The 19,401-nt window shown below is 37.2% G+C and overlaps 3 protein-coding genes across 5 annotated transcripts; 1 reads left to right on the top strand and 2 right to left on the bottom strand.

Moving 5' to 3' along the window:
* Positions 1-551: 551 nt before the first annotated feature.
* Positions 552-7,926, bottom strand: LOC111332824 (uncharacterized). 3 transcript variants are annotated; one of them, XM_088734091.1, is made up of 7 exons: positions 7,908-7,926; positions 7,521-7,604; positions 6,290-6,383; positions 5,863-5,935; positions 5,287-5,348; positions 4,884-4,956; positions 552-4,108 (listed from the first exon to the last, which is right to left on the bottom strand). In XM_088734091.1, the coding sequence occupies exons 3-7, from the start codon at positions 6,344-6,346 to the stop codon at positions 3,699-3,701; spliced, it is 675 nt and encodes a 224-aa protein (XP_088590217.1). In that variant the 5' UTR covers positions 6,347-6,383; positions 7,521-7,604; positions 7,908-7,926; the 3' UTR covers positions 552-3,698. The 3 variants fall into 3 exon arrangements, with proteins under 3 accessions (XP_088590217.1, XP_088590216.1, XP_022794016.2); XM_088734090.1 differs by lacking the exon at positions 7,908-7,926 and having other exon boundaries at positions 7,521-7,801; XM_022938281.2 differs by lacking the exons at positions 7,521-7,604; positions 7,908-7,926 and adding an exon at positions 7,206-7,434.
* Positions 7,927-8,365: 439 nt separating this feature from the next.
* On the top strand, positions 8,366-13,512 carry LOC111332835 (uncharacterized). Its single transcript, XM_022938295.2, has 7 exons — positions 8,366-8,978; positions 9,432-9,511; positions 9,782-9,876; positions 11,284-11,356; positions 11,770-11,828; positions 12,058-12,130; positions 12,371-13,512. The coding sequence occupies exons 1-7, from the start codon at positions 8,671-8,673 to the stop codon at positions 12,598-12,600; spliced, it is 918 nt and encodes a 305-aa protein (XP_022794030.2). The 5' UTR covers positions 8,366-8,670; the 3' UTR covers positions 12,601-13,512.
* Positions 13,305-19,217, bottom strand: LOC111332836 (nucleoside diphosphate-linked moiety X motif 6-like). Its single transcript, XM_022938296.2, has 6 exons — positions 18,939-19,217; positions 17,276-17,482; positions 16,231-16,286; positions 15,906-15,981; positions 15,152-15,199; positions 13,305-13,918 (listed from the first exon to the last, which is right to left on the bottom strand). The coding sequence occupies exons 1-6, from the start codon at positions 19,123-19,125 to the stop codon at positions 13,593-13,595; spliced, it is 900 nt and encodes a 299-aa protein (XP_022794031.1). The 5' UTR covers positions 19,126-19,217; the 3' UTR covers positions 13,305-13,592.
* Between the last annotated feature and the right edge of the window lie 184 nt (positions 19,218-19,401).

Here is a 19,401-nt window from a genome sequence, read left to right as displayed (position 1 = left end):
CAAAAAAAACTAAAGAAAAGGCCACCGTTGACTCAAGCCTGACTCGCAGAGACTACAACAAGGCCTGTACAGGAAATCATACATTGTACAGATACATGCACCTATACCGAAAACACAGGCTTCAACTTGAACATAACATAACTGCTGTAATGGAAAAGAGAGCCACAACGAACCAATAAGAAATCTTCACTACAAATCACAAAAAGATTGTTTAAACTTTTTTATAGTGTGAAGCATTTAAAACCGCAAGTGAATGAAATCTAAAGTCTCTCCAGGTGAAAAAAGCAAAGAAATTGAAACAAATTAAATCTGAGTAAGCAAACTTTTGCAGATGTCCGCAATCGACCAGGATCGGGTTCATGTGCATATCATTTGCTAGTTAAATTAACCCTCATGTAAATAATGCACCATGTCTCAAAGAAAAATATTCGTACCGCGATACATGTATTCGTTTCATAATCTGGTCTCGTAAAATCAAAATTTGAAACGACGTTTAAAGAGCCTTGCGTGGGACGAAATTTTTTTTGAGGCTATACTAATACCGAGGGACATTGATAGGAAATATCATTGCGGTCAGAAATCTCTTGAATCCTGAAGCGTTTATTTCCGCATCATTATCTCTGGTCTAAATTAGACATCCAATACTGAAATCATTATTATCGACCTATGACGCATATAGAGGACGGATAAAGCAAATAAAAAGTGTATATAATTACATAAGATATATACATCTTGAGAGAGCAACCTCGTTTTTACTTCCCTTAAGATTTATCCTCTGGTAAGCCGTTTTTTACCTGTCCACGTTATCCGTTTTGAGTTTTCAGCTTTACTGGGTGCGCGAAGATCTTCTGGAAGGCGAGCTCGCTCTGTTATGGTCTCCTGGTTCCGTGCGGCATGTCATCTATGAATTTGACCGTGAAAATGGCCACAGGTCCTTCAGTTCCAACTCAAAAACCATTTCATAGTTATTCGTCATTCTTCCTGGCGCATACAGTCATCGACTTTGTCGTCTCTACGCCAGCAGTTCTTTCAAACGTCATTCTACTTATTACCATCTTCAGGGATTCTCGTCGACAAAAGCAGTTATGCAGGTCACCATTTACACTTCTCGTAATGAACTTAAGTTTGTGTGATTTCATCTCGGGAACTGTTCCCGGATACGGAAGCCTTTACTACGATTATGTCATATTCCATTCCAGAACTGACGAAAAACTTGTGGGAATTCGAGTTATAATAATAACTACTGGCATCATAACAAATGTTGTTGGATCTTGCACAGTGATGGCGATGTCATTTGATCGTTTGTTTGCAATAGAATCACCATTGAGATACAAAATGCAAGTTGACGTCGGCAAAAAGAAAGTTAAAATTTTCATCATAGCAGTTTGGATCTATTCCTTGCTCTTTATAAGTCTTTCACGCATCGGAATCTCTCAAGATATTTCAACTTTGCTCTATTGTCACCTTCATCTATCTCTTCCGTTACTCATTCTTGCTGTGGTTTTCTGGGAAACGTATCGCGCTCTTCGCCTGCACACGAATCAAGTGAGAGCTTTGTCCCCCACAGATAAACCTATGTTCTACACGCTCAGGAAAAGGGAAAGAAAAGTTTTAAACGCAATTATCATCGTTCTGGTCGTATTTTACCTCACATTTACGCCTCAGTTTATAGCTCTAAACGTGATGTTGTTTCGTCCGCGACTAAGCACCCAGGTTGGCTTTCGATCTTTTCTTTACACTGCAAATAAGATTCTTTTGATAAGCAGTGGTATTAATCCTTTTATCTACGCATGGAGAATCCCAAAATACAGAAGAGCCTTCAAGGCAATGTGTGAAAGGGGCAGTGCGTCTAATCAACAAATCAGCAATATTGCTCTTCACACCATTTCATCACGCGATGCACGAACCGCAGATTCTTCGAGTACAACTGAGTTTTGTCAGTGAATTCGTATAACCCGTTTGGCTTATAACCAAATACTCATGAGAAGAACAATTAAGAACAGTTGTGAACATTTATTCAAACACGTCTCGCCAGAATTCCAAAACAACCGATGCTGCAAAGGGTAGTAACTTTCGTCGGGAAAGGCAAGTTTATTGATTCTAAAGTACTACACTTATCGATGTACTTCCACGAGAATTTGCCTGAATAGAATATTCTTGGCTGAAGTAACTACCACTTGTTTTGAACAGTCCAGTACGTTACAACACGAATCTCTAAAGCACACCCAAACAGGTCACTCTGATAAAAGCCGTTTGGAACGGATTGAACGACGATTTACGGGAAATTAAGATACGAGGTATTTTAACAATTTTTTTTTAGAGATTTTTGTGAGAATTGTCGTTCGCGCAATTTTTCACTAAATCCTCAGAATTCTCGATGAAATATGGAGATAAGGGTAAAAATGTAAAACGATCTTGTTTCAAAATTTTAAATACGATGACCTTTCGACTTTCATTGAAAGTCTCTCCTGAGTCTATGACGGTTTCTTCTCTTACTTCAAATACTCAAATATAGAATCAATGAAAAAAATAGTTCATTAAAGACAAAACTACAAAGGTAAAATTAGAGTACTTGCAAGACTGAAGAGTGATATGAAAAGTTTGGTACGAGCGCAGTACGATGTTTCTGAGTGTTCTGCGAAAGACGTCTAAATAAAAAGCTTATCTGAAACAAAGTGATTAATTTTGATCTCCATTCTCTCCAAAACAATTGTGTCTTTTCCAAATCGAACTACATTGAGAATTAATTGATCCCTGAATTTAAAAAAAATACAGAAAGACTCTTTTTATGTCCAAATTTTTTTCGTGACTCTGAGTGTTAATGACTTTTTTTAAAAATCATTCGTGTCATTCGCACCATTTTTCATTTGCTTTGAGTTGATAATATATGTAAGTCATCGTATTCAGAATTTTTATCCAAGATTATTTTGAGTTTTTACAATTTAAGCAATGTTTTGTCCTTATCTGTTGTTAAATCTTTTTTGTAGATAGGTAGGTATTGAGTGACGTTAGAGGTAGATACTGCACGAGTGACTCTAGATTACTTGATTATCTGATTATGACCCGTCAAATGACGTACGTAAATAAACTTAAAAAATTTCAGAATATATGTAACCAATGTTTGGTAGCAGATTAAACTGCATGTTACTGACTACTCTATGCTTTAATCTAAGTCTTAACTCTAAAGCAAAATGTCTAGGCCTGTTTTAAACGGCGTAAGAGTATTGTCAACTGATGTTATTTCGCTGAGGATTTTATTGGCCACAGAACGACCAGAAATGCTTTTAAAGCTTGAAGTACCATACACAATTAAAATGAAATGTTTGGAAAACCTTTAGAAAAAGAGCGATAATGTTGTAAATTCAGTGTGATTAAAGGAAGACATTGGTCACTGATTGAAGACAAAACTCAGGTAGCGCTATGAGGACAGATTCCCAAAGAACATCGGCTTCCTTTAATTATTGTAAGGTCCTATTTGAACGATCTTCTTAGATTTAGTCATTACTTTGATCTTCAAATCGCATAGCTTAAAAAAAAGCCGCTTCACTTTATTTCGAATCCCCCCTGAGAGATGATACTCATCAAGTGTGCCGTTATCAACTGTTTATTTCTAACGGAATACAACTAACAATTTATGAAACATGTGAAAAAGCTGAAAAAATGGAATGAACTACTCCCTCGAGTTAAACCTTCATGATTTAGTGAATAATCCATTCGGGATGAATGATGAACTCTCGCTGATTATGTAGACAGACATGCTTAGTTAACCTTGGTAGCCTCTCCTGCGTCGGAGCCGCCCGAGTGACCTGGGTCATAGGAACCACGCTGCGCATTGGTGCTCTCCAGTCAGGTGCAATATCGAACTCAGTTCTTTTCTGCGCCACGCAAATAAGGTCCCCACGTCTACGCGCCCTCAGGAGATTGGGATCTCTTTGGTGCCTGCCGTCATCCAAAGTGACTCCTCTTTTTTGCGTTTGGTTGCTCGTGGCACCAGACCTGGTTGTTGAGGCATCAAAGGGCTGGCTTGGTTTTTTAAGCGTTGTGGTAGCTTTCTCAGGAGTAGGTTGACTGGCCATGCTCCGAAACAATTTGATGATTGCTTTCTTCTCTATAGCAAAAGGAAAATGAATAAAGTGAATCATAGTGTCAACTTAGCGCACTTCCGAATCATTAAACACGATAAAGGATTTCATTTCACAGCAAACATCTTTAGGCTGCCCCTCTGGTTAAGAATCAACAAAAGCATCGGGATGACCAGCAAAATTTTTAAACTTCTCATGCTGGCAGCATTTCATAATTGTGGTCGATTCTCGAATTCTTGATCATCTTATTTGTTACGTGTACGTGCGAAAATAGTGACGTAAATTCCATCAGTGCCTTACATGCGTCATCGAATCGTAACACAGAACTGATGAACCCAAGCGCTTTATAAATGCTTCTGAGGCAATTTAGAATACTCGCTCCTCCTTATATGAATTGATAGTTCTAAATTCGTAAGTTAAACAACTTCTGCTCCGAATAATACTATATCTGAAGTTGTTGTCATGATAGCACGAAAAAAGTTCAGAACCCCTTCAGATTATGGATCAAAATCAGTAGCTGGGTACAGACCCTTCTAGATATTGATCCCAGCTTGTTTCCTATACGTATGTGTTTGTTGTTGTCTCTTGTGTCAAGTGTGTCTCTACCATTCTTCACTGTTTCCCATTCTAGGCTATTGCGTTAGTTTTTTAGGGGGTCCAAGATGATACAGATGATATCATCACTAATTGCAAATCATTTCTTCACTCAAGTCAGGTCTTAGCCTACGTGTACAATTACTAGAGGATACAAAGCTCTTGGAATGAACAAATAAAGAAACAAACAGAATTCAAATGGCTCGCCTTTCTCATCAGCTTCATTAAGCCACACCCTGACTCGTGGCACCACTTGGGGATAAAAACTTTCCCTTAAAACCTGAAAGAAAAAAAATTATTCCCGGTAGTTGTAGTTTAATTTACTTAAATTAATTGAGACGAAAACGACTTTCTGTTCCCTTCGTTGTCTTGAGAGACGTTAGAGTTCTTCAATTGCGGAGTTGAGCTGTCAGAATGTATCTAACAATCCAACGCTTTAACAAAATCGAACCGATATGAACAACAGTATCAAAACCAAATTTTTAGTTAACAGCCTCGGAGAACTATCTCACGTTTCTTTTTTTTATCGCTGCCATCAAAGCCAGAAAATGGCATGATTTCTAGCTAATGTTTCATTTTCTTGATTCAGTTCTCATTCGAATCATTTCACCTTTTCTGTTGCTTGCCTCTCCTCTTCCTTGATCCAAAACGATTTGAGCACCGCAAGTTTTTCTGTCAATCAGACACACAAGGAAGCTACGTTTAGAATCATTATGCTGTCCCTTCGATTCTGTAGGGTGAACTCAAATCGGATGCAAAATACTGATATGAGGGTAAAGGGTCCTTTTGGTAAATAATATCAAATAACATGGCGAACAATGAAATAAAACAGGAAAGGAAGTCCTCTGACATATGAACTCCTGACAGACTGGATGACAAGAAGTGAACGAGGGAAAAGGTCCTTTCTGGCATGATGACGAAAAAATTAATTAAGGGTATAGTGGATTAAAGAACTTTCTTGATAACAGGGCAGTGATGGTTGGTCAAAGTTGACCGTCTTATTCCTAGAAGTGGAAAAAGAACCTTATGTTATCATTGCATTATCCAGTAAAACGGGGTATAAGAATATAAAAAAAAACTTATCAGTCAGTCCAGACGGTTTCATACCTGTATAACATCAAATTCTCTCGAAGGAGAATTCCTGATAATATATTGGGAGTTCAAGATTGAAGTACATAGGACTTACCGTCATACTGCCCAGATCTCAGCCAGTTGAAGGCTTTACGGGCCTTGTTCGGAGTGAAGAGACGAGGCAATATCTGAGGAAATCGTATCAGAAGAGAGAAGTATCAGAAGGGAGAAGGATTGTTCTCTTTTTCGTCCAACTAAAAGTTCGCTCAGATTGCTTAGTTCGCTTAGACAAACGGCTTAAAGGAGAAATAAACTCTTTCGTTTGTGTCCTTGTCCCTTTGACCTATAACTGGCGTAGCTTTCAGTATCATGACCCAAAGCGGAGGCACGAGTGATACTGTTTGGCAACACCAGCCAAGTTGAAATTCCTCGAAACACAACAATACCATACCCAGGTCTCACTAAATGAGCAAGCGTCACTCGAGTCTGAGGAGGCCGGCCGAGTTGTCTTAAAACGGAGTTTTAGAATAAATTTTCCATACCTCTTCCTCGATGGTTTTCTGTCTGTAGTTAAAAGAAGGCTTGCTGCAGTAATTCATTGTGAACAACTGTCTCGAGCGTTTTCTTCCTTGAAAACTGAAAAAAAGCACGAGAACGATATGGTCAAATGTAGACTCTTTGCTAAATTATTTCACCCCTCTTGGAAGTTGCTGGACAAAAATTTGCCCACAGGAACTCCTATGCTACAAGGAAAGAATTCTGTCTACAATGTATTTGAAATAAGAAATAATATTCGAGTCAGTACATATGCCCACTAACAATTTCTATTTACTATCATGCTTATTGTTTGTATTGATATCATCATTTCTTAAGTTTGAACAAGAGGGACATCTTGGCAAAAGAATTAAGCCAAATTTCCCTCGATCGTTTCATCTCAGTTGCCTAGATACCACCTTGCTTGGCCATAAGTTTTTTCGCTAAAAAATTCTGATGCAGCTGAAATTTTTTTAATGCAGTTTTTACAAAAATCCTTTGATTTTTGAACCATAGGATTTCTGAATATTGGAATATTTGAGGCAGACTTAAAAAACTTTCAAAAAAAAAATTGTTCAATCACCAGAATCTCTCTGTATCTATTTTAGTTCTCTGCGTGAAAAGACTCGAACACAAAGGAAAAAAAAATAGAGCCGAAATTTTAAAAATGTTTGTCGTCTAAGTTTCAGTCTTGTGTGGGAAATTTGACAAAATAACTGTTTGAGTAATCTCTAAAAAATTACTTTAAAGCTACAATATATATAACTCTAGGTTCGTAATATATACACGGATTGCAATTCATACAGTTGATGCTATTCTTTTTACATCACGATAACAATGTCTGTGACTATGGAAATCTTGTTAAACATTTTTTTACTGAGTATGTAGACAAGTTACCAAAATAATTAACGAAACGAAACTTACGTTTATCTTGAAGTTCAAATGATGGGTATAAACTAAAGTGATCTTTCGAACTGAATTCAATTCCTTTCCCAATTGGTAGCCTTAATGTTTGGGAACTTTGCCCAAATATTAATCTATTCTATTTAGGGCGTTAAGGCAGGATACTAAATGTTTCCTGTGTTGCAAATCAATAGGATAATTTTGTTTTACTTTCTCGTCCACACATATCGCGTTTTAGGTTTGTTTAGTAACCACTAGATAACGAACGGTCTAATTGTTACCGCTAAAAATTCTGTTCCAACGGATAATTTTAAGTTTTACAGAGAGATTACTTACCATCAATTATTAATCGTACAAGAACAGCTAAAAGTTCTTGAGGTTTCGTCGTGCTAATCACTGTTAATGATACGAATTCGTCAGCTGAAAATAGAAGCAAAGCGGGTTTTAAATGCTAAATTTTCCCGAATTTTTTTCTTGATGGTATAACGTTTTCTTCCACTTCTCGTTCTTCTTCTTCGTCTTTTATTATCATTGTTGTTTTTTTTTTTTTACTTAAATTTTATGCTCTTCTATTATTTCTGTTTACATCTTAACTACGGGGGAAGTCTAGGGGCCATACAGGCTTTGGGTATTGTGATGAAATTGAAGAGAATTAAAGAAACTGAAACAATTCAACTTCATATAATAGAAACTTTTAAAACTGCTCATGGTCTTTTGCGCTACCTCCGATATTTGGTCCTCATTGTGATTTTGTGGGAACTTGTTCTGTTTTTGTTGCCGTGCATTGGTTCTTTCATCTTTAAAGAGCTTTGGATGGACAACAACTATGTAATTTTAGTTATTTTTTCCCGCTTTGTGTGAATTTCGAAATCACTCAAATTCTGTGGTGACAAATTTATCCACATTCAAGTGGATGGCGGCATCGCAGGCCATTGGAAAATTAAAAGGCTTTTAGAATACGGCTCATTTTCATTTTATCAATTATTTATCACTCTCTTTACTGGAACACTGCAATAAACCATTGTGGAAATTAGCTGATTCCAGGACGAAGTGGGACGTACGTCAATTAAAGTCAATTAGACAAACGAATGATTGTTTATGCATCGACTCAAATTCTTGCATGAATTAAAGTGACAAAGCAATGTTGATTATTGTCAGTTTCGCGGTACGGTAGCGCAAGCTGGGAGCCCCAATCAACCGACTCAATATTCTTGCATAAATTAAAGTAACTAAGCAATGTTGATTGTTGTCAGTTTCGCGGTAGCGCGAGCTAGGAGCCCTAATCAATTTTCGTAAAGAGACAATTTTTCCTTGATCGCATCAACGACTACAGAAACCTCTGAAGAGCTAAAAGATAGCAGATCAATTTTAATCCAACTTGACATTACAGTGTGAAGATTTGCTCTTCCGTTTGCACCGTTTCGATTCTCTGACCAACGAAGTAATCTTGGAAGCATCCGCCATTTGATGTTTTTGTAGTGCAATTATGACTCACGTTTTAACAAATCATGGATATCCACACGATCTTCGCTTCCGTTCTAAGTCCGCTGAGATATTTAGAGAACACGAAAGACGAAAGGAGGGTATTCCTAGAACGGAATTCGACAAAATTCGAAGCCTTTCTAGACAATCATGGCAGCGATCATGGGAGAACCCTGGAGATCCGTTGCCCACAGTGAAATGTAATCACTTTGTGACTACCTATTCCACAACACACAATTACAAAGCGCTTCAAGAACCCACTCCCTGCCGACCGACATCGCCAACAAGACGAAATAACCCTCATCCAACTAGGTTTGTCTATCTATTGTCTGTGCGAAGTTCTTAAATTAATATTACTAATTGGAGGCTGTTGTAGGGTAACTTAAAGATCCTTTGTCTGAGATGTTAGCTCATAAAGACCAAGCAGTAACGTGCTTTTAAGTCAGTTGATCATTGAAATAGGAAAAAACTCAGTTTTCAGGCCTTAAAAACAGCATTCATTGTAAAATTATGTGGATTTCGAATAACAAACCCGAGAACAACTTAACAGTAACCCCAATCGGTAATCACAAGATTAGTTCTTAGCAGGGGGGTGGGGAGGTGTACGCTTTGAATTATACCCATGTAAGGACACGTATAGGAGAATAATTTCATTTCACATGGATAATGCATGATAATCATGTTGATTAAGTCTCAATTACTGTTGATTACCTTTTGATGTATGTAAGAACATCTTGATGTTAACTTAAAGTTTATTTCTTGCAGGTCATTTTTGCGACTCCACCTGAGGCAGGCAAAAGGGTTTCCCAAACCTAAAGAAAAACCAGGACAGGACCCTTGTGATGGTAGGAGAGAATTCTACTTTATGTCATGCTAAAATGTGGACAGTTATAAAATCATTCATTAAGATTATATTGGTCTGGGCTTTGAAGTGTAAAGGCAGTGTAGGCTAGCTTGAGGTGTGACAGGTGTTTTCTCAACCTGTATAGCCCGTCATATTTCTGTGCTGTTCAAACCCTGAAGACAGTCAAGTACCCAGTTGCAAATAACTTGCAGAATGTTGGCTGTCTATTTTGTCCCAAGAGGACAATTTGATTAATTCTATTTGTACTTAGTTGGTTATAAACCTGAGGAACCAAATGATAAACAGCAGACGATGTATTACACTTTATGGGAAATGAAAGACAGAGAAAAAAGAGGCATGGATAAGGTATGCTCACCTTTTATACCCTAATATTGGTATTGATATTCTCCACACTGACCTCTATAAATTTCCTGTGGTAATGGTAAGGAGAATTTGTTTGACATCAGGAACTTCTCAAATAAGTGATTATTTCCATTATTCTTGTGACCTTTACATTTGATTTGAGGGTGATACTGTAGGGTGAAATTAGAATAATAATGTACTCTGCTAATTACTGTCGCAAAGTACAGCAACGATGCAGCTCAACAAGGTCGAACCGAAAGCTTACAATGGTGCCTCCATGTGTGTCATTGGAGCACAGCTTACAGCCAGCTGGAATCAGCTGTATATTGGTTTTTGATGAGGGAGGAAAACTGGAGAACCCAGAGAAAAACCCTCGAAGCAGAGAAGAGAACCAACACAAACTCAACCCACTTAGGTGTCGGGTCTGGGAATCGAACCTAGGCCACATTGGTGGGAGGCGAGTGCTCTCACTACTACGCCATCCCTGCTTCCCATAGAAGCCAGTCACTCTTAGGGACTAAAGAGTTAAGACTCTTCCTTGTACCATTGTTAGTGGATGTGACACAAGTGACGAAACTCAACTGACTGCTGTGTAGTATGTTTTTGTCACTTGGATCCAATTGTGAACAACATTTATTAGTCTTTGAATCATTTTGAAACTGGGAACAACTGATAGAAACTTCCCAAAACTGAGTGAATGCCAAGGTGAAAGTGCAAAAACACAAGGCTATATACAGGTGCACTTTAAGGTGGCTCCCTACATAAACTGCAGTATCACTGTTTTCGTCTTTGATTTGGACAGCTTTCTTAAACAAGTACCCTTTACTACAGTATTAAACAAGTACTCTATTACTACTGTAATGGAGAGATCTTTAACGGAAATAAATTATTTCTGTTCCTTGGCACATTAACAGCAGCCGTAATATTTTCTTGTAGTACTATTCTTGTAACAATGTGTAGGCCGTGAGCAGATTCTTTTAATTTAGAAGTTCTGCAGGATGCACATTTCTCTATCCACAAGATTTGAGACAAGTCAAGGAAAGGTTTTGGCTGAGTGTGTCAGTGATGGGCCCCTTGCAGACTTCTTGCTGGCTAACATTGCTCAAGGCCTCATAGATCTACTTTCACATGGCTGAAGGAACATTTTGTGTTGAAGGGCTTATTATGAGGACCTGCTCACTGGCTTAATCTCTTTAACTTCCAAGATCCGATTGTTGAATCTCCCCTCTAGCTACTACACATTTCTTTGTAAATTGGTTGTGAGAATTTGGTGTTCAATCAAGGCATCAACTTCTACCTGATAAGTTTGAGTATTCTCATTAGCTGTTTGCAAATAATATTTCAGGGAGAAGTTACATGTTTTAAATCACTTCTGGGAGTTAAGGGATTAACAATGTTCCTCCATTTCAGGTTTTAAAGGCTACTATGACTCGGAATGCTGTACCAGCAGCACAAGCGTGGGTCAGAAATGCTGGCATGAAAGGTGATGGAGTAATAAATTTCAATAACTTGTTATTGAAACCTACTACATGGCTTGAGTGAAGTTAATTAATATATATCACTGACTTGTTAAATTTGTGGAAACCAACATTATAAAATCAATTAATGATTGAGAAAAAAAAAGTTTAGCTATTGAGTTAGTGTAGATACCCCAGATATGTTTGTTTTCTAATAATGTGGATGATCTCAGCTTACGAGTAGTTGACACATTCCTTACAAAAGGCAAAAACAAGTTAAAATTTATATGTGCCAATACCAGTGAGATGCTGTGTCATCATTAATACTCTACAGGGTAGTGTGTGTGTGCTTTAGGGTCAAGCCAAGTGCACAATTACTTAAGATTAAAATAATACCTGTCCAGTAATATTAATTACAAATTGCATTTTTTTCTTACAGACAGGAAGATAGTATCAAAGATGTTGGATGTTGTGCATGACACACAAAATGTTGATCAGGTAACTAATCCAAATTAATAATGACAAATTCTGTATATTATTGACAAAATATTGTTCTCTGTTAAATTTAGTATGTGACCTTCCATGGTTTACTTGTGTAAATCTTAAGTAAATATAATAAAAGACAGTAGGATGTTGTAATTACTGCTGTTAACCTCCTTTAGCTTAGATACAATTTAAATGACTGACAGTGTAAAGAACTTGATGTTTTCTCTTCTTTATAAAATAGACTATTAGTTCTACATTCAGGCCTGATATTGTACCCGCTGTAAATCGATGGTTAAAGAAAGCTGGAAATGAAGGTACATTTACTTTACACAGTGCTCCAACTTCAACTTTGATTAAGGTTACTAAGGTTACCAATTTCTTGCTTCCCTCGTATCTTCTCTGTTCTTCTTTGTTTCTTGTGATATCTTCTTTGTTCAAATTGACTATATGATTTTTGCTTTTACAACACTCATTTGGAAAGTGTTCTTATGAGCAAGAACTGTATGTTGCTTCCCACTAAACTTACATACATGTATGATTTTTCTTTTGTTCAGAACAACAAGCTGTGATGAGATTGATCCGAACTTTGGCCTCTAATCCGGTTAATGATGGGACAATAGATCCAGAATACACTGGCCAACAACATCCCGACAGATACATCTTGGGAAAATATACTGTACGCCAGTCAGGAAACAAAGGAAAAGGAATTCCCATTACTGTTAAAAATCATTTTCCGAAAAAGTCTCATTTTAAGGCACATCCTGCTTGGCTTCAAGCTTCATGACCAATCTTTTTTGGTGATATAACATAAGTCTTGAAGTCTAATGATGTCAAGGAGGGTTAACTCTGAGACTGTACGAACCATTTACTGAAATACTTAAAGTTGTTTAGTGTATAATTATAATTTCTTGACCCTCTATAACTGTTATGTAAAAACGATCTAGGAAGTTGGAAAAAAAAATAATCTCTTACAATATTCAAACGTAAAATACACTGGGGCATGTAATTTTTTATGTTTTTAAGTCGTTTTAGCAAAGTAGTAAGTTAAGCCAGTCTTAGCAAATAGATTTTTCATTTATTAAAATTAAATTTTTGTGAATGGCATTTAACAGAGATACAGTCACAATTCCCTTAAAGTAAAAAGTGAAAAACACTTTCATTTCAAAAATCATTTCTGAATCAGTTGTTATCCAACAGAGTATCATATATGTTAACTCTATGTACAACGAATTTTTTAGACTACGATAACACAATTTGATATCAGAGATAAAAGGTATTTTAATTTATATCCTGACATTGTATGCTTGATAAGCCATCAATGTTATTTGTTATTTTCAAAATTAGTATCAATTGTTACTTGTCATTTTGTTTTTATGGACTGGGCTAAAGATTTTGTGTCATGTCAATTGCAGAGAATATTTCTTCCCTATTGCCACCACAAAGAGTATTTCTTAGAATGATTGTAATTGAAGCAAACACATGAATCAATTGAACAGTAAGCAATTTTTTTAATGGGTATTTTACTAGAGTATGTGTTAGTGTAAAAGTGTCATCCTTACTAAACTTAATAATAATAGAATATTCATGAGTATTATAAGTCTAATTGTCCAATGAATGAGACATACTTCACTTATTATCTGCTTTAAGACATACAATTGATGGAATTTAAATAAAATGATTTGCACAAATTCAACAATATTTGCCAAAATCTGTCTCGCCCAATTCCCAAAATGAAAATTTATAAAGATAAAAAATGTGTAAAAAGACATCCAACTGTTAGCTTGGCATATATCTATGAAAAAGACTGAAAGTTTGACTTGGATTCACCCAAGATCTCATACTATTTGCCACAATGTCAACACTTTCAAATCCATTCTTCAGTCCATGTTTTGCTAATCTTGCGGCTAATTTTGTCAATGGAGTGGTGTCTGTGTGCATAAGGAGAGTTGAAAGTTCCATCCACTGACATTGTGCAATCTCATCTTCACAATGACTAATGCCGAAGCTCAATGGTTCCATTCTACACACAACATAGATATCAGACTTGTCAAAAGCATTCTTCATTTCATGTTGTTGTCTAAACAACAGAATGGATTTGAATTCTGCAATCAAAAGAAAAATCTTCAGAAAATCCTCACAAAATCAAAATTCCACTTTGCACACATGGAACAGAAGGAGAGGAGGTGCCCTAGTGATTGGCATGCTGCATGGTTGTGGCTGAGAAATTACCCTGCTGGCTTGAAATTTCAAGTGAGGTGGCTCAATGGTAGTGAAAAATTGTAAGTGCGTAACCTAGGAAGTGTGGAGGCGCGATGGCCTCATGGTTAGTGCACTCGACTCCGGATCGAGTGGTCCGGGTTCGAGCCCCAGCCGGGACATTGTGTTGTGTTCTTAGGCAAGACACTGTACTCTCACAGTGCCTCTCTTCACCCAGGTGTATAAATGGGTACTGGCAATTTAATGCTGGGGGTAACCATGCGATGGACTAGCATCCCATCCAGGGGAGAGTAGAAATACTCCTAGTCACTTCATGCTACAGAAACCGGAGTAAAGCACTGGCCTAATGGGCCACTAGGCTCGTAAACAGACTTTCCTACTTTTACTTTTACTAACCTAGGAAGTGTCCATTGTGTTTTACCAAGTGACTGCCACCCAAAAATCCAACTGGCAATTGCAACTTTTTCATCTGACAACCCTGATGCTGGACTCCATATAAAGAGTTCCTTTTTTTGTTGGCTTAATAGTCTTGGTTTGTTGGATCGGACACCTTACTCTTAATATTCCTCCCTTCAGGCAGCAGGGGTTTCAGACACTTTTTCCATAAGTGGCAACCAATGGTGTTAAAAGCAATTGTATCCACAAAAGGGGCCATGGGGTTAAACTCAAACACAGGGGCCCGTTTATAACCAACTTTTATTAAAACCTGTGCCACACCCAAGTAAAATTGGGATCCAGAAAACTAGGATACAGTGAAAACAATAAATTGCTAGTTGGTAACCAATGATGGACCAATATCCTGTTCAGAAAGAATAGCAATTCGGCCAAGATCTCCTTATTTTGTTCTCCTTACCGTCTGCCATACAATTCTTATGATGTTAGTTCAGAGAATTTGGTATTGGATCAACTGATAACCCTCTAGTTGATATTTTTCTTTATTCTCATCACTTGTCTGCTTGATATTGTATTGATATTGTAAGGAGAAATTCTGTCTTGATCACTCACAGAGAAGTTAAAGGGTTAAACAAACTGATAAAACCTCTTGAAGAAATAAGTAACTAGCTACGTAGGACTTTACCCTAGCTTCTTATTAATACAAGGTGTGCCCTGTGTATTACCTGCTCTGATTCCAGTCTCTTCCCAGACTTCACGTACTGCTGTTTCTTCTAATAAGGCAGAAAAAAGGTCAGAAAGCAATCACATACAGACATCATTGTTAAGCCCAAAAAGATATGAAAAATAGGGTAAATAAATAAGAACTATTTTAATCTTACATTGGCTACTTGCTCTCAATGTGGGAATAGTTTACAAGTAATCAGCAACTTTCTAGTGTCCATGGATTAAAACCCATAACATAATCTAATATCATTAATTAAAGTAACTGCAATTGGGCAAACTGGGATGAACCCTGTTCCTTTGGTATCATACCCAAACCATTGACACTGTTTTATAAATTAACCACTATTTTGCCGTTAAAATTTAACCTCAGCCCTATGTAACACCTCAGAAAATTACTTTGATCCTTGTTTAAAAGGGTACTAATATATCTTATTAACCAAGCGCGAGGGCCGTACTGGAAGAATATCAGCCCGAGGTCTTGAGAGTACGGACCTCGCTGCGTTCAGTCTGTACAAATAGACCGAGGGCCGATATTCTTCCAGTAAGGTCCAGAGCAAGCTTGGTTAATAAGAGAATTATTATACGACTAAAGTTCAAAGGGACACAAGTGCGGTATCATTCGGGACCATTCGGGACAGTGCCTGGTCCAATACTGGGAGAATATTGACCAGCAATAGAGCATTTTGATTGGTTGATTTTTAGTTATTGGCCCTCTGAATGCCCGAGTCGTGTTATAAAATAGATTACACCCACCGATACTTTCTCCTTCATCTGAGAGCCCTCCTGGAAATTTCCAAACTGGTCTTTTTAGGTGCCGGCCAATCTTCAGCTGCAAAAAAGTATAGCACCAATGTTACCAACACTTACATCACAATTTTAACTACCATGATTGATTTAACGGTTGCTATTTCACAGCTAAACATTCCATAACCTTTCAATTGCAATCTTAAAATGGTTCTCTTTATCACTACGACAGAGCTTACAATTTTCATGAGAGACAAATAACAAAAATTATTTCCAGAGGGGGCCCACTTGCAGGGGTAGTTCTGAGTAGGGTCCTTTATTTTGTACTGCTTACCATGTTCTTGTCCTGAACAACCAATACTTCATTTTTTTCACTATTAAGAACAAGACCTGTATTGTTTTAAATTAACAAAATTGGGTAAGCAAATGTTGAGATCATTACAAAAAAGTACAAACAAATTTTTTCTCTCAAGGGAACCTTTTTGGAAGTGACAATTTTTGTTAAAAAGATATATTAAAATAATAAAAAAATATATCAAGGAAAAATGTTTTAACTTAAAATAATTAACAATTACTTCACTTGGTCAAGACAATTGGCCATAATTCCAGAATATATCAATAACAAATCAAAGTATCAGACATCTCAAATCATTAGCTGTGGTTACACTAGACCTTTTGCCCACGGGAAAGTGAGACCTTACCCACAGGAAGTCTGTGTTTTGTGTGCGACCTCTATTCCCACAGTGAAACTGCCGTGGGGAATCGCTATGGATACATAAAAAAGAACAAAAGAATTACCCATGACGTTTCCCAAACCAAGTTGTAGGGTTTAGCAGTGGTTTATCTAACCACAAGAGTAGTTCAACCAGTCGGATGGAAGAAAATAGTAAATCCGGAAACCGCAGCACATACTGGGCATTTTTGTGGTGTTGCACTGAAATCGCGGCAAATATCCTTGCAAGTATCAAATTCAAGACACGCAGCATCAAACATGGCCAACTTTCAAGGTTCACATTAAGTATATTTTACTTGTCTTCGCTCTGAATACTCCAATAAAAACCATAAGTTTCGTGGTTTGCGATCTCCCTGGTGAATTAATTTCCCGCCAAACACTGCTAGGTCAAAATTTGACCTCGGGTAATTATTTGCGATGTAACCAGAGGATTAAACCTGACGAGAAACCCAAACCCATCCCAACCCACGGTTATTACCCACAGGGTTACCTCAGGAAGGAGGTGAGTGTAACCACAGCTAATAACTGAGATCCATTTAAAACAACAGCTGTACGGCAAAGTCCTGAAGGGTATGAAAAACATGAAAATCTGGCACAAATTTTACAAGTTCACTATTAACAATTCATCTCTGTCCTTGCTAATTACCTGAAACTCCAACTTGGTGTGTAGCATAAGGTGGAACTTTATTGTGCTCCCTCTTAGGAAGCCATTTTAACAGCATGGCATGGTCTCCAACTGCATGGTGGTACCTGAAGCCATGTTCAAATGCCACTGGTATTAAGTAACTCTGAATGATGGGAACTTTCATCCACACAGACTTCTTCCTCTCTTTTCTCCACTGCTGGATACTTTCTGAGAAAACGGTAGAAATATCAGACTTAACGACGACGTTCTCCTTCTAAAAAGTAAAGCTTAGTTTTGAATTGGCAAGGCCAACCGGCATAATTTTACTCAAATTGTGCAAAAAAAGATTAAGCCAGCAATTTCCAAAACATGGGTTAACACGGGTCACAATTCCCTCAGATTTCAACATTTCAAAATTGCTGAATCAAAAAACTAAGAGTGAAAAAGAATTACGGTCTTTTCATCCGAAGTTGTTTCCTCTAAGTCTGTTCAACTAATTGTCAAGTCTTTTCTTGAAGCAAATAAATAACTTTTAGAAGTTCGCAATAATAGCAAGTATGATAGATATTGTAAGAAATAATTATACAACTTTTTTGAAAGACATGTTTCGGCACGCATATGCCATCGTCAGTCAATGAGTAACTGAGTGTGAACAATTATATAGTATACAAGTAGATGAATAAATTATTTACAGCATGATGTAATACAAAAGCAGGTACTAATTATAACATGACACCAAAACATCAAAGGTGTAAACTAGAACCCTAGAAAAGTGTTATATTGCTGTAACTGTTTGTTAAGTTTAGGTTTCATCTTATTCACAGCAAAAGCTTCTTTGAGTTTTAAATCAATTGAGTTGTTAGCAGAATCCAGAATAATAAAACAAGAAGGGGAGTATTTGTTCTTACAAGAAGGAGATGTGTTGAAATGCTTAAAAATATGCGAGTTTTTATCACTTTCCATGCAATTACAACATTATAACACTTTTCTAGCGTTCTAGTTTACACCTTTGATGTTTTGGTGTCACATTGTAATTAGTACCCGCTTTTGTATTACATCACATACTGCAAATAATTTATTCATCTACTTGTATACTATATAATTGTTCACACTCAGTTACTCATTGACTGAAGATGACATATGCATGCCGAAACATGTCTTTCAAAAAAGTTGTATATTTCTTACAACTTTTAGAAGGTTAGATAAGGTTACATAAAGAACTTGTTAGTGCGAGCCGTTGCCATTTTAGTTCCGATAGCTTTAGTCACCAATCCTCGTTTACGAATTCAACGTCATGAATTACGATGGATACACAGAGAAGATGCTTACTTGGGGTTCTTTTTGGCTGAGTTTTATTACTTTATCATGTTGGACTATGTTGTTGGTTGTGTCGGACATTTAGTGATGTTACACTTAGTTGTCTATTACGCCTAACAGACGCTTCATAACAAGCCTAATATTCCCATTTCTTTTGCGCGAAATAATTAAACGGCAAGTCTTTATTTTTGTCACTAGCTAATAAAATATATTGCGCTAAAATTAACTTCATATTTTAAAACAATGTTGTAACTTTGACGAAAAGACTTGATATTGGACGAATGGACCTAAGACTTTAGACGAAAAGACTTGGACGAAAAGACTCGTGGACGAAAAGACCGGATTACCGTGAAAACCAACCACTCACCCTTTAACTTCACAGAAAAGTCTCCAGGGCTACACTGCTCTCCTAGTTGGTCCAAATCCACGGTCACGCCATTAAAATAGGCCTCGTTCCATTGCAATCGAGATTCTTCCGCGGAGCTGTGGTTATTCCTACATAAGTATAGTCCTCCTATCCCTTTGCTGACAGATCTCCTCAGCAAATGTAACATGAAGGCAACGTCTCCCAACAGTGATATCTTCTGTAATTGCACAACACCTTATCGGCTGTCCGCCATCTTGAAAACTGCTGACCAGTTTTCTCCCTCTTAGTTTTCATGCCATGTAAGCATAAGCTTTATATCCTTCACTCCCAGACACATTAGTTATGACTCTATATAGGAACATCGGCGATAAACAACAGTGGAGGGGGGATAGAGGAGAAGACAGACGTTGTTCGAGAGAAGTTATTAGGTGTGGGAGTGTGGGTTTAGAATGTATTTAAAAAG

Source organism: Stylophora pistillata, chromosome 9 (assembly GCF_964205215.1).
Source record: "Stylophora pistillata chromosome 9, jaStyPist1.2, whole genome shotgun sequence".
NCBI classification, from domain to species: domain Eukaryota; kingdom Metazoa; phylum Cnidaria; class Anthozoa; order Scleractinia; family Pocilloporidae; genus Stylophora; species Stylophora pistillata.
The sequence above is the reverse complement of the archived record's forward strand: the minus strand, read 5'-3'. Positions and strand labels throughout refer to the sequence as shown.

What these genes read in the sequence shown, in the direction of transcription:
- LOC111332836 (XM_022938296.2), bottom strand. Translation starts at nt 19,125, where the DNA reads ATGTTACATTTGCTGAGGAGATCTGTCAGCAAAGGGATAGGAGGACTA. An exon ending in ACACCAAGTTGGAGTTTCAG is followed by an intron (nt 16,287 to 17,275) that starts GTAATTAGCAAG and finishes AAAACAATACAG; the next exon opens with GTCTTGTTCTTAATAGTGAA. An exon ending in TTGTTCAGGACAAGAACATG is followed by an intron (nt 15,982 to 16,230) that starts GTAAGCAGTACA and finishes ACTTTTTTGCAG; the next exon opens with CTGAAGATTGGCCGGCACCT.
- LOC111332835 (XM_022938295.2), top strand. Translation starts at nt 8,671, where the DNA reads ATGACTCACGTTTTAACAAATCATGGATATCCACACGATCTTCGCTTC. An exon ending in AATAACCCTCATCCAACTAG is followed by an intron (nt 8,979 to 9,431) that starts GTTTGTCTATCT and finishes TATTTCTTGCAG; the next exon opens with GTCATTTTTGCGACTCCACC. An exon ending in AGGACAGGACCCTTGTGATG is followed by an intron (nt 9,512 to 9,781) that starts GTAGGAGAGAAT and finishes ATTTGTACTTAG; the next exon opens with TTGGTTATAAACCTGAGGAA.
- LOC111332824 (XM_088734091.1), bottom strand. Translation starts at nt 6,346, where the DNA reads ATGAATTACTGCAGCAAGCCTTCTTTTAACTACAGACAGAAAACCATC. An exon ending in AGAAAACCATCGAGGAAGAG is followed by an intron (nt 5,936 to 6,289) that starts GTATGGAAAATT and finishes CGATTTCCTCAG; the next exon opens with ATATTGCCTCGTCTCTTCAC. An exon ending in AGAGGCAAGCAACAGAAAAG is followed by an intron (nt 4,957 to 5,286) that starts GTGAAATGATTC and finishes TTTTTCTTTCAG; the next exon opens with GTTTTAAGGGAAAGTTTTTA.